At 39.1% G+C, this 26,942-nt stretch overlaps 1 protein-coding gene across 1 annotated transcript in view; it reads right to left on the bottom strand.

The window, feature by feature from the left end:
• Window positions 1–26,942, bottom strand: part of LOC144005948 (MAGUK p55 subfamily member 7-like) — a 256,397-nt gene that overhangs the window by 206,302 nt on the left and 23,153 nt on the right. The window contains exons 4-6 of the mRNA XM_077504465.1: window positions 25,834–25,914; window positions 23,252–23,386; window positions 21,616–21,697 (exon numbers count right to left, since the gene is read on the bottom strand). Coding sequence (XP_077360591.1) covers window positions 21,616–21,697; window positions 23,252–23,386; window positions 25,834–25,914 — 298 coding nt within the window. The remainder of the gene's footprint in view (window positions 1–21,615; window positions 21,698–23,251; window positions 23,387–25,833; window positions 25,915–26,942) is intronic.

Raw genomic sequence — 26,942 nt, 5'->3', positions numbered from 1 at the left:
AAGAAAACAACGCCAGTTTTGAGGGTCTAAACATGCTCAGAAACTCCTGAAACTTGGCACACACATCTGGCCTGGTAAAATGAGTAATATTTTATTGTTGATTGTGCTATTTTTACAAAAATGACTCAATAGCGCCCCCTCGAAATTTTTAACGAAGCAGCCCCGGTTGTACGTTTAAGCAAGAACGACGAATATTTTTAGGTGTATGAGGGAGCCCAAGACCTACAAAAAAGTCTCTTGTAACCATATGCTAAAATGAACAGGAAGTGAGCTACGAATTTTTGAATGTCCCATTTTTGACGATTTTTGCACATTCACAGGGGGCAGACTTTTGCCCACTTCTCCTACACGTTTCATCCGACTGAGTTAAGACTTGACCTGGACCATGTCAAGACCTGAGCCAACGACAGGGGGAAAAATTTTTACTTTTCGAAATACTATATGATGAGGGCGGGGCATCAAAATTTGTGTTTCGCAATGAAAAAGGATATGCTTGATAACTCCCCGGTACATGCTCCAAAATATCCCAAACTTGACATGTATGTTTATCGTCAAGGCCTGAAGTTATCTCTATGACAACATTCAGTTATATATGCAGCGCCACCTAGCCCTTGAGGCATGAAAAAAAAATACCCCACTTACGGTATTTTGTACAAAAAATGTAAACTCATTCTAAGTGTGATAACTAAGTCATTTATGAATATTCTTTTAGTTTCCACCACTCAAAATGTTCACTGGCATCAGACTTATCCAAACATACATATTTTTGTTATTTAGTTTTATGTATTTTTGATAGCCTCTATGGACATTAAAAGCAATATCGTGAATGAAGGCTATGCTTAATAAATCCACGGTACATGCTCAAAAAAAAGATCCCACACTTGACATGTATGCTTATAATCAAGGCCTGAAGGTATCTCTATGACAACATTCAGTTATAAATACAGCGCCACCTAGCCCTTGAGGCTTATATAAAAAAATAAATAAAATACCCCACATACGGTATTTTGTACAAAAAATGTACACTCATTCTAAGTGTGATAACTAAGTCATTTATGAATATTCTTTTAGTTTCCACCACTCAAATTGTTCACTGGCATCAGACTTATCCAAACATATATATATTTTTATTTATTTTTGATAGCCTCTATGGACATTAAAAGCAATATCGTGAATGAAGGATATGCTTAATAACTCCACGGTACATGCTCCAAAAAAAATCCCACACTTGACATGTATGCTTATAATCAAGGCCTGAAGGTATCTCTATGACAACATTCAGTTATAAATACAGCGCCACCTAGCCCTGGCTATGGCTGGCTTATATAAAAAATAAAAAAAAATACCCCACATACGGTATTTTGTACAAAAAATGTACACTCATTCTAAGTGTGATAACTAAGTCATTTATGAATATTCTTTTAGTTTCCACCACTCAAATTGTTCACTGGCTTCACACCGATCCAAACGTATGTACGTTTCCATTTCGTTTTATTCATTTTTGATTGCCCCTTTGGACAATAAAAGTAACATTGTGCAATGAGTACAACGAGCGATGATGTGTATATACACTTTTACAAAAAAATACCAATCAGGGCAACTCATTGCCTAAAAATAAAAAAGGACGCTGATTTTTGCAGGTCTTAACAATCACCAAAACCCGTTGAGCTTGATACACACACTGGCAAAAAAATATTCTACATGTAAACGTTTATTATGCCATTTTCAAAGAAATTTTGCTTCCAATATGCCAGTACCCCAATGTGCCAGTACCCCAACGTGCAAGTACCCCAACGTGCAAGGACCCCAACGTGGCCCGGGCTGCGAGGGCCCTTTATAGCTGCTCGCAGCTCTAGTTATTCTTCTTCTTCTTCTTCTTCTTCTTCTTCTTTATTCTCCGCAAACGATCGCGATTTTGGGTACCTAAACATTCACGAAAACTCACCGAACTTTGCACACTCCTCAGGCCCGGCGAAAAATTTGATATTATTAAGTCGTCATAACAATGCGATTCGATAGCGCCCCCTAGCGTAGAAAAATAAAAACCAAGCCCCGCACGTTTGAGCTAGAGCAACAAAAATTGGCAGGCACGTGTAGCACCCCGAGACGCACAAAAAAGTCTATTGGGACCATGTAGCTAAAATGTACAGGAAGTGAGCTATGAATTTTTTTATGTCCAATTTTGGCCTATTTTGGCACATTCACTGTGGTCATGCTTTTTCCCCCTTTGCAAACATTTTTCATCCAATTGACTTCAAACTTGGCATTTATCATCTCAAGACCTGAGAGAACAACTGGGCAAAACATCTTGCCTTTTTGAAATACTATATGACGGGGGCGGGGCATCAAATATTGCCTTTAAAATTTCATTTGTCCAGAAAGAGCAAATGCTGAATAACTCCCATGTTCAAGCTCCAAAAAATCTCAAAATTCTCAGGCAACGTAATAGTCACGGCCTGAAAACATCTATATGATAAAATTCAGTTATACATATAGCGCCACCTAGTGGTTACAATAAATGTCATACTTTACGTTTTTAGCTACTGTGCTGAGCTTGTTGAAGGGATCCATTTGAAAATTGGTCAGAAAAGCCTTAAGATGTTGATCATGCCCCACACCGAATATTGTAACTTTTCGCCAAAGGGCGTGGCCGCTACGGTGACGCAAAGTCTGAAGATTTTTCGTGAAAATAAAAGCTGCATTAACTTGACCGAGATGATCCTATCTTCTCAAAATTTCACACATTTGATGAGAGTCCAGCCCTAAAGACATCTACTGACTTATATTTCATCTAACTGATAGCGCCACCTAGTGGCAATTTTTTTTCTTACGAATTTTCTTCTACGTTTTTCTCCAAACACGTTAACTGGACCTACCTCATATTTGCTCAGATGAGGGTTTCGGCCTTCATGATGTCACAAGACGAAGTTTGTGAGTTTTCGCGAATTGCTGTGGGTGTGGCTAAGCGCTGTTCGCCAAGAAAACAACGCCAGTTTTGAGGGTCTAAACATGCACAGAAACTCATGAAACTTGGCACACACATCTGGCCTGGTAAAATGAGCAATATTTTATCGTTGATTGTGCTATTTTTACAAAAATGACTCAATAGCGCCCCCTAGAAGTTTTTAACGAAGCAGCCCCGGTTGTACGTTTAAGCAAGAACGACGAATATTTTTAGGTGTATGAGGGAGCCCAAGACCTACAAAAAAGTCTCTTGGACCCATATGCTAAAATGAACAGGAAGTGAGCTACGAATTTTTGAATGTCCCATTTTTGACGATTTTTGCACATTCACAGGGGGCAGACTTTTGCCCACTTCTCCTACACGTTTCATCCGACTGAGTTAAGACTTGGCCTGGACCATGTCAAGACCTGAGCCAACGACAGGGGGAAAAATTTTGACTTTTCGAAATACTATATGATGAGGGCGGGGCATCAAAATTTGTGTTTCACAATGAAAAAGGATATGCTTGATAACTCCCCGGTACATGCTCCAAAAAATCCCAAACTTGACATGTATGTTTATCGTCAAGGCCTGAAGTTATCTCTATGACAACATTCAGTTATAAATACAGCGCCACCTAGCCCTTGAGGCTTATATAAAAAAAATACCCCACATACGGTATTTTGTACAAAAAATGTACACTTATTCTAAGTGTGATAACTAAGTCATTTATGAATATTCTTTTAGTTTCCACCACTCAAATTGTTCACTAGCTTCACACCGATCCAAACGTATGTACGTTTCCATTTTGTTTTATTCATTTTTGATTGCCCCTTTGGACAATAAAAGTAACATTGTGCAATGAGTACAACGAGCGATGATGTGTATATACACTTTTACAAAAAAATACCAATCAGGGCAACTCATTGCCTAAAAATAAAAAAGGACGCTGATTTTTGCAGGTCTTAACAATCACCAAAACCCGTTGAGCTTGATACACACACTGGCAAAAAAATATTCTACATGTAAACGTTTATTATGCCATTTTCAAAGAAATTTTGCTTCCAATATGCCAGTACCCCAATGTGCCAGTACCCCAACGTGCAAGTACCCCAACGTGCAAGGACCCCAACGTGGCCCGGGCTGCGAGGGCCCTTTATAGCTGCTCGCAGCTCTAGTTATTAGGGCCCGAGCAGCGACCGCTGCGAGGTCCCTATTGTTTTTGTAAAAATTATTATTATTATTATTATTATTATTATTATTATTATTCTTCTTCTTTATTCTCCGCAAACGATCGCGATTTTGGGTACCTAAACATTCACGAAAACTCACCGAACTTTGCGCACTCTTCGGGCCCGGCGAAAAATTTGATATTATGAAGGCGTCATAACAACGCGACTCTATAGCGCCCCCTAGCGTAGAAAAATAATAACCAAGCCCGGCACGTTTGAGCTAGAGGAACGAAAATTGGCAGGCACGTGTAGCACCCCGAGACGCACAAAAAAGTCTATTGGGACCATGTAGCTAAAATGTACAGGAAATGAGCTATGAATTTTTTAATGTCCAATTTTGGCCTATTTTGGCACGTTCACTGTGGTCATGCTTTTTCCCCCTTTGCAAACATTTTTCATCCAGTTGACTTCAAAATTGGCATTTATCATCTCAAGACCTGAGACAACAACTGGGCAAAAAACCTTGACTTTTTGAAATACTATATGACGGGGGCGGGGCATCAAATATTGCCTTGAAAATTTCATTTGTCCAGTAAGAGCAAATGCTTAATAACTCCCATGTTCAAGCTCCGAAAAATCTCAAACTTCTCAGGCAACGTAATAGTCACAGCCTGAAAACATTTATATGATAAAATTCAGTTATACATATAGCGCCACCTAGTGGTAACAATAAATGTCATACTTTACGTTTTTAGCTACTGTGCCGAGCTCGTTGAAAGGATTAAAGCTGCATTAACTTGACCGAGATGATCCTATCTTCTCAAAATTTCACACATTTGATGAGAGTCCAGCCCTAAAGACATCTACGAACTTATATTTCATCTTACTGATAGCACCACCTAGTGGCAATTTTTTTTTTTTAACGAATTTTCTTCTACGTTTTTCTCCAAACACGTTAACTGGACCTACCTCATATTTGCTCAGATGAGGGTTTCGGCCTTCATGGTGTCACAACACGAAGTTTGTGAGTTTTCGTGAATTGCTGTGGGTGTGGCTAAGTGCTGTTCGCCAAGAAAACAACGCCAGTTTTGAGGGTCTAAACATGCACAGAAACTCATGAAACTTGGCACACACATCTGGCCTGGTAAAATGAGCAATATTTTATTGTTGATTGTGCTATTCATCCAATTGACTTCAAACTTGGCATTTATCATCTCAAGACCTGAGAGAACAACTGGGCAAAACATCTTGCCTTTTTGAAATACTATATGACGGGGGCGGGGCATCAAATATTGCCTTTAAAATTTCATTTGTCCAGAAAGAGCAAATGCTTAATAACTCCCATGTTCAAGCTCCAAAAAATCTCAAACTTATCAGGCAACCTAATAGTCACGGCCTGAAAACATCTATATGATAAAATTCAGTTATCCATGTAGCGCCACCTAGTGGTAACAATAATTGTCCTACTTTACGTTTTTAGCTACTGTGCTGAGCTCGTTGAAGGGATCCAGTTGAAAATTGGTCAGAAAAGCCTTAAGATGTTGATCATGCCCCACACCGAATATTGTAACTTTTCGCCAAAGGGCGTGGCCGCTACGGTGCCGCAAAGTCTGAAGATTTCTCGTGACAACAAAAGCTGCATTAACTTGACCGAGATGATGCTATCTTCTCAAAATTTTACACAATTGATGAGAGTCCAGCCCTAAAGACATCTACAAACTTATATTTAATCTTACTGATAGCGCCACCTACTGGCAATTTTTTTTCTTACGATTTTTCTTCAATGTTTTTCTCCAACCATGTTAACTGGACCTACCTCATATTTGCTCAGATGAGGGTGTCGGCCTTCATGCTGTCACAACACGAAGTTTGTGAGTTTTCGCGAGTCGCTGTGGCCGTGGCTAAGCGCTGTTCGCCAAGAAAACAACGCCAATTTTGAGGGCCTAAACTGGCACAGAAACACACGAAACTTGGCACACACAGCTGGCCTGGCAAAATGAGCAATTTTTTATCGGAGATTGTGCTATTTTTACAAAAATGACTCAATAGCGCCCCCTAGAAATCTTTAACGAAACAGCCCCAGTTGTACGTTTAAGCAAGAACGACGAATATTTTTAGGTGTATGAGGGAGCCCAAGACCTACAAAAAAGTCTCTTGTACCCATATGCTAAAATGAACAGGAAGTGAGCTACGAATTTTTGAATGTCCCATTTTTGACGATTTTTGCACATTCACAGGGGGCAGACTTTTGCCCACTTCTCCTACACGTTTCATCCGACTGAGTTAAGACTTGGCCTGGACCATGTCAAGACCTGAGCCAACGACAGGGGGAAAAATTTTGACTTTTCAAAATACTATATGATGAGGGCGGGGCATCAAAATTTGTGTTTCGCAATGAAAAAGGATATGCTTGATAACTCCCCGGTACATGCTCCAAAAAATCCCAAACTTGACATGTATGTTTATCGTCAAGGCCTGAAGTTATCTCTATGACAACATTCAGTTATATATGCAGCGCCACCTAGCCCTTGAGGCATAAAAAAGAAATACCCCACATACGGTATTTTGTACAAAAAATGTAAACTCATTCTAAGTGTGATAACTAAGTCATTTATGAATATTCTTTTAGTTTCCACCACTCAAAATGTTCACTGGCATCAGACTTATCCAAACATATATATATTTTTATTTATTTTTGATAGCCTTTATGGACATTAAAAGCAATATCGTGAATGAAGGATATGCTTAATAACTCCACGGTACATGCTCCAAAAAAAATCCCACACTTGACATGTATGCTTATAATCAAGGCCTGAAGGTATCTCTATGACAACATTCAGTTATAAATACAGCGCCACCTAGCCCTTGAGGCATTTATATATATATATATAAAAAAAACCACATACGGTGTTTTGTACAAAAAATGTACACTCATTCTAAGTGTGATAACTAAGTCATTTATGAATATTCTTTTAGTTTCCACCACTCAAATTGTTCACTGGCTTCACACCGATCCAAACGTATGTACGTTTCCATTTTGTTTTATTCATTTTTGATTGCCCCTTTGGACAATAAAAGTAACATTGTGCAATGAGTACAACGAGCGATGATGTGTATATACACTTTTACAAAAAATACCAATCAGGGCAACTCATTGCCTAAAAATAAAAAAGGACGCTGATTTTTGCAGGTCTTAACAACCACCAAAACCCGTTGAGCTTGACACACACTGGCAAAAAAAAATATTCTACATGTAAACGTTTATTATGCCATTTTCAAAGAATTTTTGCTTCCAATATGCCAGTACCCCAACGTGCAAGGACCCCAACGTGGCCCGGGCTGCGAGGGCCCTTTATAGCTGCTCGCAGCTCTAGTTATTATTCTTCTTCTTCTTCTTCTTCTTCTTCTTCTTCTTCTCCGTAAACGATCACGATTTTGGGTACCTAAACATTTCCGAAAACTCACCAAACTTTGCACACTCCTCAGGCCCGACGAAAAATTTGATATTATGAAGTCGTCATAACAACGCGACTCTATAGCGCCCCCTAGCATAGAAAAATAAAAACCAAGCCCGGCATGTTTGAACTAGAGCAACGAAAATTGGCAGGCACGTGTAGCACCCCGAGACGCACAAAAAAGTCTATTGGGACCATGTAGCTAAAATGTACAGGAAGTGAGCTATGAATTTTTTAATGTCCAATTTTGGCCTATTTTGGCACATTCACTGTGGTCATGCTTTTGACCCCTTTGCAAACATTTTTCATCCAATTGACTTCAAACTTGGCATTTATCATCTCAAGACCTGAGAGAACAACTGGGGAAAAAATCTTGCCTTTTCGAAATACTATATGACGGGGGCGGGGCATCAAATATTGCCTTTAAAATTTCATTTGTCCAGAAAGAGCAAATGCTTAATAACTCCCATGTTCAAGCTCCAAAAAATCTCAAACTTATCAGGCAACTTAATAGTCACGGCCTGAAAACATCTATATGATAAAATTCAGTTATCCATGTAGCGCCACCTAGTGGTAACAATAATTGTCATACTTTACGTTTTTAGCTACTGTGCTGAGCTCGTTGAAGGGATCCAGTTGAAAATTGGTCAGAAAAGCCTTAAGATGTTGGTCATGCCCCACACCGAATATTGTAACTTTTCGCCAAAGGGCGTGGCCGCTACGGTGCCGCAAAGTCTGAAGATTTCTCGTGACAACAAAAGCTGCATTAACTTGACCGAGATGATGCTATCTTCTCAAAATTTTACACAATTGATGAGAGTCCAGCCCTAAAGACATCTACAAACTTATATTTCATCTTACTGATAGCGCCACCTACTGGCAATTTTTTTTCTCACGATTTTTCTTCAATGTTTTTCTCCAACCATGTTAACTGGACCTACCTCATATTTGCTCAGATGAGGGTGTCGGCCTTCATGCTGTCACAACATGAAGTTTGTGAGTTTTCGCGAATCGCTGTGGGCGTGGCTAAGCGCTGTTCGCCAAGAAAACAACGCCAATTTTGAGGGCCTAAACTGCCACAGAAACACACGAAACTTGGCACACACAGCTGGCCTGGCAAAATGAGCAATTTTTTATCGTCGATTGTGCTATTTTTACAAAAATGACTCAATAGCGCCCCCTAGAAATCTTTAACGAAACAGCCCCAGTTGTACGTTTAAGCAAGAGCTACAAAATTTTTTAGGTGTATTAGGAAGCCCAAGACCTACAAAAAAGTCACTTGGACCCATATGCTAAAATGAACAGGAAGTGAGCTACGAATTTTTGAATGTCCCATTTTTGACGATTTTTGCACATTTACAGGGGGCATACTTTTGCCCACTTCTCCTACACGTTTCATCCGACTGACTTCAGACTTGACCTGGACCATGTCAAGACCTGAGCCAACGACAGGGGGAAAAATCTTGACTTTTCGAAATACTATATGATGAAGGCGGGGCATCAAAATTTGTGTTTCGCACTGAAAAAGGATATGCTTAATAACTCCCCGGTACATGCTCCAAAAAATCCCAAACTTGACATGTATGTTTATCATCAAGGCCTGAAAGTATCTCTATGACAACATTCAGTTATATATGCAGCGCCACCTAGCCCTTGAGGCATAAAAAAAAAATACCCCACATACGGTATTTTGTACAAAAAATGTAAACTCATTCTAAGTGTGATAACTAAGTCATTTATGAATATTCTTTTAGTTTCCACCACTCAAAATGTTCACTGGCATCAGACTTATCCAAACATATATATATTTTTATTTATTTTTGATAGCCTCTGTGGACATTAAAAGCAATATCGTGAATGAAGGATATGCTTAATAACTCCACGGTACATGCTCCAAAAAAAATCCCACACTTGACATGTATGCTTATAATCAAGGCTTGAAGGTATCTCGATGACAACATTCAGTTATAAATACAGCGCCACCTAGCCCTTGAGGCTTATATAAAAAAAAAAACCCACATACGGTATTTTGTACAAAAAAATGTAAACTCATTCTAAGTGTGATGACTAAGTCATTTATGAATATTCTTTTAGTTTCCACCACTCAAATTGTTCACTGGCTTCACACCGATCCAAACGTATGTACGTTTCCATTTTGTTTTATTCATTTTTGATTGCCCCTTTGGACAATAAAAGTAACATTGTGCAATGAGTACAACGAGCGATGATGTATATATACACTTTTACAAAAAATACCAATCAGGGCAACTCATTGCCTAAAAATAAAAAAGGACGCTGATTTTTGCAGGTCTTAACAATCACCAAAACCCGTTGAGCTTGACAGACACTGGCAAAAAAAATATTCTACATGTAAACGTTTATTATGCCATTTTCAAAGAAATTTTGCTTCCAATATGCCAGTACCCCAACGTGCCAGTACCCCAACGTGCCAGTACCCTAACGTGCAAGTACCCCAACGTGCAAGGACTCCAACGTGGCCCGGGCTGCGAGGGCCCTTTATAGCTGCTCGCAGCTCTAGTTAGGGCCCGAGCAGCGACCGCTGCGAGGTCCCTATTGTTTTTGTAAAAATTATTATTATTATTATTATTATTATTAGGGCCCGAGCAGCGACCGCTGCGAGGTCCCTATTGTTTTTCGTTCGAATTATTATTATTATTATTATTATTATTATTAGGGCCCGAGCAGCGGCGGCGGCGGTGCCGCTGCGAGGCCCTATTGTTTTTGTAGGAATTCTTCTTATTATTATTCTTATTATTATTCTTCTCCGCAAACAATCGCATTTTTGAGACACTAAACGTGACCGAAAACTCACCAAACTTTACACGCACATCAGGCCTGGCGAAAAATTTGATATTATAAAGTCGCCATACATGATAACAGAAAAATGGCTCCTTAGCGCCCCCTACATAGGTTAAACGGATCCCTGTCCCGCTACGATTGTCCGACGGCTCTGAAAATTGTGTGGCACCTGTAGCACATCCCAATGAACAAAAACCTCTTTGAAGTGTGTACCCTAAAATAGACAGAAAGTGAGGTATGAGTATTTAAATGTCCAATTTTTGCCAATTTTTGCACATTTACAGGGGTCATACTTTTGCCCGCTTCTCCTACACGGTTAACCCGATTGACTTCAAACTTGGGATGTACCATCTCAACACCTGGGACAACATCATTGTGAAAAATGGAAAGTTTTTGATATACTATATGACGGCGGTGGCGCATCAAATTTAGAGTTTAAAAATTCTTACTTCACGAGGCATTGCCGGTTGTACGTTTAATCTAGAGCTACGAAAATTGGTACACATATGTAACAGGCTATGACCTACAAAAAACTCTTTTTGAACCATATGCTAAACCTAACAGGAAGTCCACCATTTTGATTTATTTTGGAACATGTTGCCATTTTTTTGGCCATTTCATTGGAGTCTTATTTTAACGAACTCCTCCTACAGTGTTTATCCGATCATCTTCAAACTTGGTGTGATTCATCTTAAGATGTTGAAGATGAAAAGTTATTGAAAGCTTTGTATTTCGTCGCACGCTGTTGTCATGGCATGCACTGTTTGCAAAGGAAAAAAAATATCCTTAAAGAAGCATTGCCAGTTGTACGAAGCAGCTAGAGCTACGAAAATTTTTAGACATATGTAACAGCCCAAGATGTACAAAAAAGTCTCCTGGTGCCCTGTGCTAAACCCAACAGGAAGTCCCCCAGGGGCCGGGCATCACATTTTGAGCTAAAAAAACCTCCTCTTTAACAAAGCATACCCGGCTGTACGTTTCACCTAGAGTTACCAAAATTTGTAGAGGTATATAACAGCCCTCGATTTACAAAAAACTCTTTTTGAACCATATGCTAAACCTAACAGGACGTCCGCCATTTTGATTTACTTTGGAATGTGTTGCCATTTGTTTTGGCCATTTCATAGGGGTCATATTTTAACAAACTCCTCCTACAGAGTTTATCCGATCATCTTCAAACTTGGTGTGATTCATCTTAAGATGTTGAAAATGAAAAGTTATTGAAAGTTTTTTATTTCGTCACATGCTGTTATCGTGGCATGCACTTTTTGCAAAGGAAAAAAATCCTTCTTAATGAAGCATTCCCAGTTGTACGAAGCAGCTAGAGTGACGAAAAATTGTAGACATATGTAACAGCCCAGGATCTACAAAAATGTCTCTTGGTGCCATGTGCTAAACGCAACAGGAAGTCCCCCAGGGGCCGGGCATCACATTTTGAGCTAAAAAACTCCTCTTTAACTAAGCATTCCCGGTTGTACGTTTCACCTAGCGCTATGATAATTTGCAGGCATACATAAGAGCCCACGATGTACAAAAAAGTCTCTTGGAACCATGGGCTAAACCAAACAGGAAGTCCGCCATTTTGATTTATGATGGGATTTGTTGCCATTTTTTGTGGCCTTTTTCAGGGGTCATATTTTAACGAACCCCTCCTACAAAATTTATCCGACTGTCTTCAAACTTGGTATGTTTCATCTTAAGATGTTTAAGATGCAAAGTAATCGAAAGTTTTTTATTTTGTCACACGCTGTTGCCATAGCAATGCATGGGAATTGCACACCATATTTTGCGTTTTGATTAAACACCTAAAGCTATGATAATTTGCAGGCAAACATAAGAGCTCAGGATGTACAAAAAAAGTCTCTTGGAGCAATATGCTAAACCAATCAGGAAGTCCACCATTTTGATTTACGTTGGGATTTGTAGCCATTTTTTGTGGCCTTTTTTAGGGGTCATATTTTAACGAACTCCTCCTACAAAATTTATCCGACTGTCTTTAAACTTGGTGTGCTTCATCTTAAGATGTTTAAGATGCAAAGTTATCGAAAGTTATTTATTTTGTCGCACGCCGTTGTCATGGCGATGCATTGTTTGCCAAGTAAAATGTTACTTTTTTTTTTTTGGTCTAAACATGTGCAAAAACTCATGAAACTTTACACACACATCAGGCTTGTCAGCAGCATGAATATTTTAGAGATTTCTTATTCAATTTGCAATAAATGGTTCAATAGCGCCCTCTAGACATTTTTATGAAGCTTTTGCAAATGTTTTGTGTTTTATGATTCAGCTAGATTTGTAAAAATTGGGATACCTATCAGCCTAAGACTTACAAAAAGGTTTCTAAAGCCATATGCTGAATCAAAAAGGAAGTCTGCCATTTTGATTTACTTTGGTATTTGTAGCCATTTTTTGGGGCCTTTTATAGGGGTCATATTTTCAACAGAACTTATCAGATCGTCTTCATTCTTTGGCGTGTTTCATCTTAAGATATTTAAGATGAAAAGTTATTGAATTTTTTTATTTTGTCACACGCCTTTGCTGTAGCCATGCATTGTTTGTGAAGAAAAATGCTTTTTTGAGAGTCTAAATATGGGTGAAAACTCACAAAACTTTGCACACGCACCAGACCTGTCTAGAACATGAATATTTTATTTAGAGATTTGTTGTGCTATTTGTAATAAATGGCTCAATAGCGCCCTCTAGACATTTTTATGAAGTCTTTCCGATTATATGATTCAGCTAGATGTGTGAATATTGGCAGGCATGCCGAATATATTCAAAAAGTATTCTATATAGCCATGTGCCAATCCATTTTGATTTTATTTTGTTAATTGTGCATCGTTTTTGGCCTTTCCATGAAACTTTAAAAACACAAAGCATGGCAAAAACGTTTACAATTTAGATGGTTTCCTATTTGACAGTACCCCAACATGCCAGTACCCCGACGTGCAAATACCCCAACGTGGCCCGGGTTGCGAGGGCCCTTTATAGCTGCTCGCAGCTCTAGTTATTATTATTCTTCTTCTTCTCCGTAAACGATCGCATTTTTGAGGACCTAAACATTCACGAAAACTCACCAAACTTTGCACACTCCTCAGGCCCGGCGAAAAATTTTAGATTATGAAGTCGTCATAACAACGCGACACTATAGCGCCCCCTAGCGTACAAAAATAAAAACCAAGCCTGGCACGTTTGAGCTAGAGCAACGAAAATTGGCAGGCACGTGTAGCACCCCGAGACGCACAAAAAAGTCTATTGGGACCATGTAGCTAAAATGTACAGGAAATGAGCTATGAATTTTTTTATGTCCAATTTTGGCCTATTTTGGCACATTCACTGTGGTCATGCTTTTTCCCCCTCTGCAAACATTTTTCATCCAATTCACATCAAACTTGGCATTTATCATCTCAAGACCTGAGAGAACAACTGGGCAAAAAGTCTTGCCTTTTCGAAATACTATATGATGGGGGCGGGGCATCAAATATTGTCTTTAAAATTTCATTTGTCCAGAAAGAGCAAATGCTTAATAACTCCCATGTTCAAGCTCCAAAAAATCTCAAACTTCTCAGGCAACGTAATAGTCACGGCCTGAAAACATCTATATGATAAAATTCAGTTATACATATAGCGCCACCTAGTGGTGACAATAAATGTCATACTTTACGTTTTTAGCTACTGCGCTGAGCTCGTTGAAGGGATCCAGTTGAAATTTGGTCAGAAAAGCCTTAAGATGTTGATCATGCCCAACACCGAATATTGTAACTTTTCGCCAAAGGGCGTGGCCGCTACGGTGCCGCAAAGTCTGAAGATTTTTCGTGACAATAAAAGCTGCATGAACTTGACCGAGATGATCCTATCTTCTCAAAATTTCACACATTTAATGAGAGTCCAGCCCTAAAGACATCTACGAACTTATATTTCATCTTACTGATAGCGCCACCTAGTGGCAATTTTTTTTCTTACGAATTTTCTTGTACATTTTTTCTCCAAACACGTTAACTGGACCAACCTCATATTTGCTCAGATGAGGGTTTCGGCCTTCATGATGTCACAACACGAAGTTTGTGAGTTTTCGCGAATCGCTGTGGGCGTGGCTAAGCACTGTTCGCCAAGAAAACAACGCCAGTTTTGAGGGTCTAAACATGCGCAGAAACTCATGAAACTTGGCACACACATCTGGCCTGGTAAAATGAACAATATTTTATTGTTGATTGTGCTATTTTTACAAAAATGACTCAATAGCGCCCCCTAGGAATTTTTAATGAAGCAGCCCCGATTGTACGTTTAAGCAAGATCTACGAACATTTTTACGTGTATGAGGGAGCCAAAGACCTACAAAAAAGTCTCTTGGACCCATATGCTAAAATGAACAGGAAGTGAGCTACGAATTTTTGAATGTCCCATTTTTTACGATTTTTGCACATTTTCAGAGGGCATACTTTTGCCCACTTCTCCTACACATTTTATCCGACTGACTTATGACTTGACCTGGACCATGCCAAGACCTGAGCCAACAACAGACGGAAAAATCTTGACTTTTGGAAATACTATATGATGAGGGCGGGGCATCAAAATTTGTGTTTCGCACTGAAAAAGGATATGATTAATAACTCTCCGATACATGCTCCAAAAAATCCCAAACTTGACATGTATGTTTATCGTCAAGGCCTGAAGCTATCTCTATGACAACATTCAGTTATATATGCAGCGCCACCTAGCCCTTGAGGCATGAAAAAAAAATACCCCACTTACGGTATTTTGTACAAAAAATGTAAACTCATTCTAAGTGTGATAACTAAGTCATTTAGGAATATTCTTTTACCTTCCACCACTCAAAATATTCACTGGCATCAGACCTAACCAAACATACATATTTTTGTTACTTAGTTTTATGTATTTTTGATAGCCTCTATGGACATTAAAAGCAATATCGTGAATGAAGGCTATGCTTAATAACTCCCAGGTACATGCTCCAAAAAATCCCATATTTGAAATGTATATTTAGAGTCAAGGCCTGAAGGTATCTCTATGACAAAATTCAGTTATAAATACAGCGCCACCTAGTCCTTGAGGCATAAAAAAAAATGCCTCACTTACGGTATTTTTGCAAAAATTGTAAACTCATTGTAAGTGTGATAACTAAGTCATTTATGAATATTCTTTTACTTTCCACCACTCAATATGTTCACTGGTATCAGACCGATCCAAACATACGTATTTTTTATTTAGTTTTATTTATTTTTTTTATCGCCTCTATGGACAATAAAAGCAACATTGTGCAATGAGTACGAGCGATGATGTGTGTATATATACTTTTACGAAAAATACCAATCAGAGCAACTCATTGCCTAAAAATAAAAAAAAGACGCTGATTTTTGCAGATCTTAACAATCACCAAAACCCATTGAGCTTGACACACTCATCACACCTGGCAAAAAAAAAAAAAAAAGTCCACATGTTTATCATGCCATTTTCAAAGAAATTCTGCTTCCAATGTGCCAGTACCCCAATGTGCAAGTTCCCCAACGTGCAAGTACCCCAACGTGGCCCGGGCTGCGAGGGCCCTTTATAGCTGCTCGCAGCTCTAGTTATTATTATTATTATTCTCCGTAAACGATCACGATTTTGGGTACCTAAACATTTACGAAAACTCACCAAACTTTGCACACTCCTCAGGCCCGGCGAAAAATTTGATATTATGAAGTCGTCATAACAACGCGACTCTATAGCGCCCCCTAGCATAGAAAAATAAAAACCAAGCCCGGCATGTTTGAGCTAGAGCAACGAAAATTGGCAGGCACGTGTAGCACCCCGAGACGCACAAAAAAGTCTATTGGGACCATGTAGCTAAAATGTACAGGAAGTGAGCTATGAATTTTTTAATGTCCAATTTTGGCCTATTTTGGCACATTCACTGTGGTCATGCTTTTTCCCCCTTTGCAAACATTTTTCATCCAATTGACTTCAAACTTGGCATTTATCATCTCAAGACCTGAGAGAACAACTGGGGAAAAAATCTTGCCTTTTCGAAATACTATATGACGGGGGCGGGGCATCAAATATTGCCTTTAAAATTTCATTTGTCCAGAAAGAGCAAATGCTTAATAACTCCCATGTTCAAGCTCCAAAAAATCCCAAACTTGACATGTATGTTTATCGTCAAGGCCTGAAGCTATCTCTATGACAACATTCAGTTATATATGCAGCGCCACCTAGCCCTTGAGGCATAAAAAAAAAATACCCCACATACGGTATTTTGTACAAAAAATGTAAACTCATTCTAAGTGTGATAACTAAGTCATTTATGAATATTCTTTTAGTTTCCACCACTCAAAATGTTCACTGGCATCAGACTTATCCAAACATATATATATTTTTATTTATTTTTGATAGCCTCTGTGGACATTAAAAGCAATATCGTGAATGAAGGATATGCTTAATAACTCCACGGTACATGCTCCAAAAAAAATCCCACACTTGACATGTATGCTTATAATCAAGGCCTGAAGGTATCTCGATGACAACATTCAGTTATAAATACAGCGCCACCTAGCCCTTGAGGCTTATATAAAAAAAAAACCCCACATACGGTATTTTGTACAAAAAAATGTAAACTCATTCTAAGTGTGATGACTAAGTCATTTCTGAATATTCTTTTAGTTTCCACCACTCAAATTGTTCACTGGCTTCACACCGATCCAAACGTATGTACGTTTCCATTTTGTTTTATTCATTTTTGATTGCCCCTTTGGACAATAAAAGTAACATTGTGCAATGAGTACAACGAGCGATGATGTATATATACACTTTTACAAAAAATACCAATCAGGGCAACTCATTGCCTAAAAATAAAAAAGGACGCTGATTTTTGCAGGTCTTAACAATCACCAAAACCCGTTGAGCTTGACACACACTGGCAAAAAAAATATTCTACATGTAAACGTTTATTATGCCATTTTCAAAGAAATTTTGCTTCCAATATGCCAGTACCCCAACGTGCCAGTACCCTAACGTGCAAGTACCCCAACGTGCAAGGACTCCAACGTGGCCCGGGCTGCGAGGGCCCTTTATAGCTGCTCGCAGCTCTAGTTATTATTATTCTTTATTCTCCGCAAACGATCGCGATTTTGGGTACCTAAACATTCACGAAAACTCACCGAACTTTGCACACTCCTCAGGCCCGGCGAAAAATTTGATATTATTAAGTCGTCATAACAATGCGACTCGATAGCGCCCCCTAGCGTAGAAAAATAAAAACCAAGCCCGGCACGTTTGAGCTAGAGCAACAAAAATTGGCAGGCACGTGTAGCACCCCGAGACGCACAAAAAAGTCTATTGGGACCATGTAGCTAAAATGTACAGGAAGTGAGCTATGAATTTTTTTATGTCCAATTTTGGCCTATTTTGGCACATTCACTGTGGTCATGCTTTTTCCCCCTTTGCAAACATTTTTCATCCAATTGACTTCAAACTTGGCATCTATCATCTCAAGACCTGAGAGAAAAACTGGGCAAAACATCTTGCCTTTTTGAAATACTATATGACGGGGGCGGGGCATCAAATATTGCCTTTAAAATTTCATTTGTCCAGAAAGAGCAAATGCTTAATAACTCCCATGTTCAAGCTCCAAAAAATCTCAAACTTCTCAGGCAACGTAATAGTCACGGCCTGAAAACATCTATATGATAAAATTCAGTTATACATATAGCGCCACCTAGTGGTTACAATAAATGTCATACTTTACGTTTTTAGCTACTGTGCTGAGCTTGTTGAAGGGATCCATTTGAAAATTGGTCAGAAAAGCCTTAAGATGTTGATCATGCCCCACACCGAATATTGTAACTTTTCGCCAAAGGGCGTGGCCGCTACGGTGACGCAAAGTCTGAAGATTTTTCGTGAAAATAAAAGCTGCATTAACTTGACCGAGATGATCCTATCTTCTCCAAATTTCACACATTTGATGAGAGTCCAGCCCTAAAGACATCTACTGACTTATATTTCATCTAACTGATAGCCCCACCTAGTGGCAATTTTTTTTCTTACGAATTTTCTTCTACGTTTTTCTCCAAACACGTTAACTGGACCTACCTCATATTTGCTCAGATGAGGGTTTCGGCCTTCATGATGTCACAACACGAAGTTTGTGAGTTTTCGTGAATTGCTGTGGGTGTGGCTAAGCGCTGTTCGCCAAGAAAACAACGCCAGTTTTGAGGGTCTAAACATGCACAGAAACTCATGAAACTTGGCACACACATCTGGCCTGGTAAAATGAGCAATATTTTATTGTTGATTGTGCTATTTTTACAAAAATGACTCAATAGCGCCCCCTAGAAGTTTTTAACGAAGCAGCCCCGGTTGTACGTTTAAGCAAGAACGACGAATATTTTTAGGTGTATGAGGGAGCCCAAGACCTACAAAAAAGTCTCTTGGACCCATATGCTAAAATGAACAGGAAGTGAGCTACGAATTTTTGAATGTCCCATTTTTGACAATTTTTGCACATTCACAGGGGGCAGACTTTTGCCCACTTCTCCTACACGTTTCATCTGACTGAGTTAAGACTTGACCTGGACCATGTCAAGACCTGAGCCAACGACAGGGGGAAAAATCTTGACCTTTCGAAATACTATATGATGAAGGCGGGGCATCAAAATTTGTGTTTCGCACTGAAAAAGGATATGCTTAATAACTCCCCGGTACATGCTCCAAAAAATCCCAAACTTGACATGTATGTTTATCGTCAAGGCCTGAAGCTATCTCTATGACAACATTCAGTTATATATGCAGCGCCACCTCGCCCTTGAGGCATAAAAAAAAAATACCCCACATACGGTATTTTGTACAAAAAATGTAAACTCATTCTTAGTGTGATAACTAAGTCATTTATGAATATTCTTTTAGTTTCCACCACTCAAAATGTGCACTGGCATCAGACTTATCCAAACATAAAAATATTTGTATTTATTTTTGATAGCCTCTGTGGACAATAAAAGCAATATCGTGAATGAAGGATATGCTTAATAACTCCACGGTACATGCTCCAAAAAAAATCTCACACTTGACATGTATGCTTATAATTAAGGCCTGAAGGTATCTCGATGACAACATTCAGTTATAAATACAGCGCCACCTAGCCCTTGAGGCTTATATAAAAAAAAAACCCACATACGGTATTTTGTACAAAAAAATGTAAACTCATTCTAAGTGTGATGACTAAGTCATTTCTGAATATTCTTTTAGTTTCCACCACTCAAATTGTTCACTGGCTTCACACCGATCCAAACGTATGTACGTTTCCATTTTATTTTATTCATTTTTGATTGCCCCTTTGGACAATAAAAGTAACATTGTGCAATGAGTACAACGAGCGATGATGTATATATACACTTTTACAAAAAAATACCAATCAGGGCAACTCATTGCCTAAAAATAAAAAAGGACGCTGATTTTTGCAGGTCTTAACAATCACCAAAACCCGTTGAGCTTGACACACACTGGCAAAAAAAATATTCTACATGTAAACGTTTATTATGCCATTTTCAAAGAAATTTTGCTTCCAATATGCCAGTACCCTAACGTGCAAGTACCCCAACATGCAAGGACTCCAACGTGGCCCGGGCTGCGAGGGCCCTTTATAGCTGCTCGCAGCTCTAGTTATTATTATTATTCTTTTTCTTTGTTATTATTAAATTCCGCAAACAACCACATTTTTGAGGCACTAAACATGAACGAAAACTCACCAAACTTTACACGCAGATCGGGCCTGGCGAAAAATTTGATATTTTAAAGTCGCCATACATGATAACAGAAAATTGGCTCTGTAGCGCCACCTACATAGGTTTAACGGATCCCTGTCCCGCTACGATTGTCCTATGGCTCCGAAAATTGTGTGGCACCTGTAGCACATCCAGATGAACAAAAACCTCTTTGATATGTGTACCCTAAAATAGACAGGAAGTGAGGTATGAGTATTTAAATGTCCAATTTTGGCCCATTTTTGCACATTTACAGGGGTCATACTTTTGCCCGCTTCTCCAACACGGTAGAATAATAATAATAATAAGAAGAAGAAGAATTCCTACAAAAACAATAGGGCCTCACAGCCGCCGCGGCTCGGGCCCTAATAAGAAGAATTCCTACAAAAACAATAGGGCCTCGCAGCGGCACCGCCGCTGCCGCTGCTCGGGCCCTAATAAGAAGAAATCCTACAAAAACAATAGGGCCTCGCAGCGGCACCGCCGCCGGTGCCGCCGCTGCTCGGGCCCTAATAAGAATTCCTTCAGGAACAATAGGGACCTCGCAGCGGTCGCTGCTCGGGCCCTAATAAGAAGAATTCCTACAAAAACAATAGGGCCTCGCAGCGGCATCGCCGCTGCCGCTGCTCGGGCCCTAATAATAATAATAATAATAATAATAATAATAATAATAATAATAATAATCCGATCGAAAAACAATAGGGACCTCGCAGCGGTAGCTGCTCGGGCCCTAATAATAATTTTTACAAAAACAATAGGGACCTCGCAGCGGTCGCTGCTCGGGCCCAAATAATAATAATAATAATAATAATAATAATAATAATAATAATAATAATAATAATAATAATAATAATAATTTTTACAAAAACAATAGGGACCTCGCAGCGGTCGCTGCTCGGGCCCTAACAATAATAATAATTTTTACAAAAACAATAAGGACCTCGCAGCGGTCGCTGCTCGGGCCCTAATAATTTTTACAAAAACAATAGGGACCTCGCAGCGGTAGCTGCTCGGGCCCTAATAATAATTTTTACAAAAACAATAGAACCTCGCAGCTGTCGCTGCTTGGGCCCTAATAATAATAATAATAATAATAACAATAATTTTTACAAAAACAATCGGGACCTCGCAGCGGTCGCTGCTCGGGCCCTAATTCTTACAAAAACAGTATACCAAAAATTATAAGAGCAGTAAGAAAGCACATAATGATTTTTATTCCAAGGCATGCGTGGGTTCACATGTTCAAAAATGGTTAAGATGTTAAAAATATATTGGCCCTACGTGTGTACATGATTTTACACTCACATTTCACATTTCAGCTCAGAGAAGAATTTTGGAAACAGACCTATTTATACACTGAAAACCAACAACTTGGGAGCCAACCAGTATCAGAGAACGGATTTGAATTGGGAGACTCCACTGGACAACATGCATTATTGACACATTTAGAAACTTGAAGTTAAACTTACCACTTTTGTGGGCAGCACCTCCTCGCATGACCCGAGCCACAACAATCGCCCCTGTGGATTGATCCCTCTTAATCGTAGCGCCCTTAAGTGTTGATATGAAGAGCAGATGCGATTAGTACTTCTTATTAGGAGTCACTTCATTCAAATTTAGGTTATTTGTGACCATTTAGACAGCTTTCATAATGTAACACACGCACACACGCACACCACTGGAGAAGGTTATCCAAATCTGCATTATTTTAAATAGCTGGTGAAAATCGGACTGGAAAAACAGCTTGTATACTTGACAACAATCAACCCAGACTCGGGTGTAGTCCTGTTGTATGGAAAACTGAAACATGTTGGATCAATCAAAACGAGCATGTCAGACAAAGGTCACGCTCTTTCCAGTTAGGTTTTGGGATCAATACAAGCATCTGGTCCCCATTATCGCTTTTTAATCTTCTCTCACATAGCAAAGAAAATGCCGTTCATTAACTGCATTCTCAAATTTACCCTGAATGATAATCATATTATTTCATATTAGTAAACAAACTCACTTTGAAGAAGTATATTTAAAATGAGCACAACCATTTTTTAAATGTTCCACAATCTCTCAAATCCTCTCAACAGATGTCAAAAACATTTAATAGCAAGTAAGACTATATGCTAAGAAACAAATGCTTTACTTTTGATGAAGATCCATGGGGATTAAATATGTTGCTGTGATTTTCTAATGAACTACTGGACGTGCTCATGGAAGAAAATCTGGTAAATGTTACTCACAGCAGACAATCACTATAAGTACTTTATATAGACCTTGATCGGCATTTAAATCCACAAAATTAAGGTCTTTTTTTATTTGAAGGAAAATAACAAATTTAGAGGACTTTGTGGCCTTGGTAGAGTTGTGTTCTTTGAACTTTCATCCCTGTTCAGTCTCGTTCCACCTTATCCAGGAAATTTCCAGATACAAGTGACAATAGTTTGGAACATGGCGGATTGAGACGTTCTGGTAGGACCAAGAAAATTAGTCATGATTAAAGACCAGCCTTGAACGTTAATTTATATCAGACGCAGCAGAGGAATGATCTCAGTCAACGTTTATGCTAAGAAACACATTTCAAAAGTTTTGACCAGGCAAAAAATGCACAATGTCTATTCTCTAACATATGAGATCCATAGAAACAACATTGTGTTATTTTCAGCAATGCTGAGAGAACATTTTCTTATGTTGTCCACATTTTCATGGTCCAAAGATTTTTTTCCTGCTTTATGTCGTGACATGCATAACTTTCACTTTATGCCCATATGACAGCAAAACATAATTGGAATTGCCAACTTTGACTACATGAGCTGTACAGTGCTTTTAAATGTCTTGTTGCAGACCATATGGCACAGTTTTAAGCACAGTTACCCTATTATGTGGCTGTGTGAATATGAAAAAAAGCCCAAAGTTGTTTATATGTCTGGTTTGTGTACATTTCGTAGCACAAATTGATAACATACTGTACATTAGTTGTACAAATGTTGTTCTTCGGGCTACACATTATACTCCAAACTTTAATGAATTCTTATTAACTTAAGTAAAACTTATTTTCCTTATAAACACATCTTTTATATTTAAAAATATACAGTAGCCTACAAAGTTACTGACCAGTGGCTCCTTGGTTTTGACCAGACTGACAATCTTCACTGAATCTTCTTCATCGTCTATGATGCCATCAGGTACTTGTGGCAGAGTAGGCTCATAATCTCTCTGAGCTACTGCGTCATGGACGTAGATAAGACCCTGTACAACAATTACAAAAATGACGTACGATCATCATGTGCAAGATGAGCTTTCTGCCATTATTGTGTGATATCGAAACCAAGAAAAATGGCTATTTTGAACTATACGCAACACAACTTGTATTTGTACAAAGCATTTCGAACATAAATGAAATTAGATGCAGATTTATTTGTCTCTTCGCCTACAACAAAGTGTGAAAACAACATTAAATTGTCAAAACAATTTTTAACATGAAATGATGCGCGGTAGACTCAGCTCATCCATACACCTTGATTGTATCTTAGCTGGCCATGTCCTTGTTCAAGGTGGATGATTAAATGTATGTGACCGTACCATGTTTTATTTTGGGGTTGTGGGATTGGATCAATGATGACTTAAATAGCAAAATATATTTGTCAAACAAAGTGTAAACAATTGTGGACAGCCAAAGCTTGTTGTTTATTTGTCCATCTGCATGTTAGTTATCAGACTCCCATCTTTTAAATGAAAAATTATAGAAATAGGCGGACAGGACTATATTACTTGAATTTGGAGCAGGAGAAAAGATTCCACCATGACTCAAAAATAAACAAGTCAAATTCAAATCTGCATTGTCATTTGTCATTTTTTTAAGTTCTTAATTATCCAGCATACAGTATTGTGTACATAATCCTTAACAAACCAACTAACAAATGGCAATCAAACCAGTACCCATGACTTTCACACTTTTATGTATGGTACCAATTCTCCTCAATGTTGGAAAATCCCTTTTCTGACATGTACAGTACACTGCCTTATGAATAATGGGCATACTTACAGAGTGGTCATCAAAGACCTTCGACATTTAGGACCTGGAGACAAGTTAGAATTAGGTCATCTTACAGAAAGGTTGCAGGTGCAACTTAAGCCTCACATACAAATCAGAGAGAGGGGCTTGGGAGATGAAAAAGCGTCAACATTTTAACATGTTCTCTTGGCCTGTCCGATCCATTAGAGCGCATAAGGACAAATGCAGCACTTTCTGTTATGCCAAATGTGATTATGTTTGCAATGTTCAGCCAGCCTGTGGGCTACCTGGAAGAACTCCTGACACCACCAAGTGGGTCTGCTCAAACATCATGTTGTATGTCGTGTTCAGTGCAAAACATATATATATATATATATATATATATATATATATATATATATATATATATATATATATATATATGTATATGTGTGTGTGTGTGTGTGTGTGTGTGTGTGTGTGTGTGTGTGTGTGTGTGTGTGTGTGTGTGTGTGTGTGTGGTGTGTGTGTGCGGGGGTGTGGGGGTGTGTGTGGGTGGGGTGGGGGTGTGTGTGTGGGTGTGTGTGTGTGTGTGTGTGCCCTGCGATTGGCTGGCAACCAGTCAAGGGTGTCTCCGACTACTGCCCAGAGCCAGCTGAGCTAGGCGCCAGCACCCCCGGCGACCCTGAGACGTCCCCGTGGCTACAATCAGGTTTTCAACAAAACAAACATTCATTCATCTATATTACAACATGGTGTCTTTCCCAAATATGCTTGCGTACCTGAGCTTCGGCCAAGAACAAGCAGGTCATTAAGACTGTTCAAACAAACCTGCTAGTTGTCAGTTCACTCACAGGACAATTGTGTGAGTCTGGACATGTGCCTGAGTAGGCCTCCACATCACTTAACACTAATAAACACAACTGAGAGGATATGGTTGATCGAAGGCAGCAACCCCTCATTTGGAGAAAGAGGGGCAATCAATTTGAACAAATTTGTTATTTCACACGACCCATATAAGAGGGAGCTGTCGGAAACATAGTGTTAAAATCATTTAATTGCATGTGTCTCTAAGCTTTGAACGTGGAAGAAGAAATGGAATAGAAATATTTGCACTGTACAATTTTTATTTTTATTTTATTTTTTTAAATTGTTAACTTGTTCATTTGCAACTCAATGGTAGATGAAATGCCTGCATCATTTGATCCTGTGACATCCTTAAAGGTGCATTTAAAAGTCACCATCAAAAGTCAACAAACTTGTAGGAAATGAACTGAAAACTGAACCACTGCTGGCCTAGTTTGCCGGAAGCCAATTTATGACTTTTGAGGATACAAATCAATCTGAAGACACTAAAATAAACACACTGTTTGCTTGGTCTTTTCTCAGATTAAATGTGTTTCCTTTTTGTGGCCAAGAGCTACAAGCTAAGGTATAAATACAGCAGACCGCATTGTTCAATGTGGCGCACTTTCTACAGTTATTTTGAAGTGGAGAATCGAATGGACTGTTCTAAACCCAGCTGAGTCGAACTGGTACTGTGCAATGCGTTATTGCATGCTTACAGCAATACCATAACATCCTGACTTTTGTTAGAAGGGTTTGCCTTGACTGATTAAAGGACATACTTCTCACTAGGGTTGAAACAACTAAGAGTTAGGTTGGATGAAAAGGTTGAATAACCCCTTGATTGAAAGTGCACCTTGAAATGAGGATTACAAAGAAGGGCGAAAAGTTCGTTGACTTCCTCTCTCCATTTATGGTCGATCAGATCTTCAAATAGCTGCAAATAGAGAAGAGACAGCATATTATTTGGAATTACGAAATTCACGTCATATCCTACCCCTAACTCACACCCTAACTCCCCTTGCACGACTGGAGCCTTGCAATCAACTCAAGGCGCAATTATGGACATGGCAGCAACTGGAAGCTTTAGCAAAATTCAGCCTAATTCATTTTTTTAATTTTATTTTATTTTTTTGATTTTTTTTTAAGAGCTCAGAATTGTTCATTCGGTAGTCTTACCGATTCAACGTCTTATCATCATTGCTCTTTTTTGTGTGTGTGTGTGTGTGTGTGTGTATGTGTGCGTGTGTTTGCGTGCGTGCGTGCGCGTGCGTGTGCGTGCAAATACGTATAAATTTATACTCATTAATTCACCTAAAACCTTATAAATATCCCATTACCCTTCGCCTTAACCAGGTACTTCAGAATCTTGCCAGAGTCGTGAGGTTCAAATGGTCAGGAGACCAGAGAAAAGGTCAGAAAAAAATAAAGAGAAAAGAAAGATAAATCAAAGTGAAATCCAGCACCGACCAAACACTTCCTGCCTTCCCCATGGTTACAAAATCAAAGTCTTACGCCAACCCCGGAAGCCTCTAAATTCCAGCAAATTAGCGAGATCTCAAGAGACCAGAGGAAAAACTAAAGAGAGGAAGGAGGGAAGGATCGATGAGGTAGTGTGAGATCCATAGAAGCCAGTACATCCAATCCATCAAAGTGAAATCCAGCACCAACCAAACCCCTCCTGCGTGGTTACAAAACCAGAGTCTTATGCCAACCCCAGAAACCTCAAACTTCCAATAAATTGAGATCTCAAGTGACCAGAGGAAAAACTAAAGAGAGGAAGGAGGGAAGGATAGATAAAGCAAAGTGAGATCCACAGACACCAGCACCCACTGATTCAAGGGGCTGTGGGAGGGAGAGGCAACTTCTGTTTGAGTTTCAGTAGATGCTGGCGCGATGGATCTGGCATGCATAAGGACCACCACCAAAGAAAGAAGCCGTCAGGGAAGGGGGGAGGGGGAAGCG

This window comes from Festucalex cinctus, chromosome 1 (assembly GCF_051991245.1).
Source record: "Festucalex cinctus isolate MCC-2025b chromosome 1, RoL_Fcin_1.0, whole genome shotgun sequence".
Taxonomy (NCBI): domain Eukaryota; kingdom Metazoa; phylum Chordata; class Actinopteri; order Syngnathiformes; family Syngnathidae; genus Festucalex; species Festucalex cinctus.
Note: the sequence above shows the minus strand (reverse complement) of the source record. Positions and strands in the feature narration are given on the sequence as shown.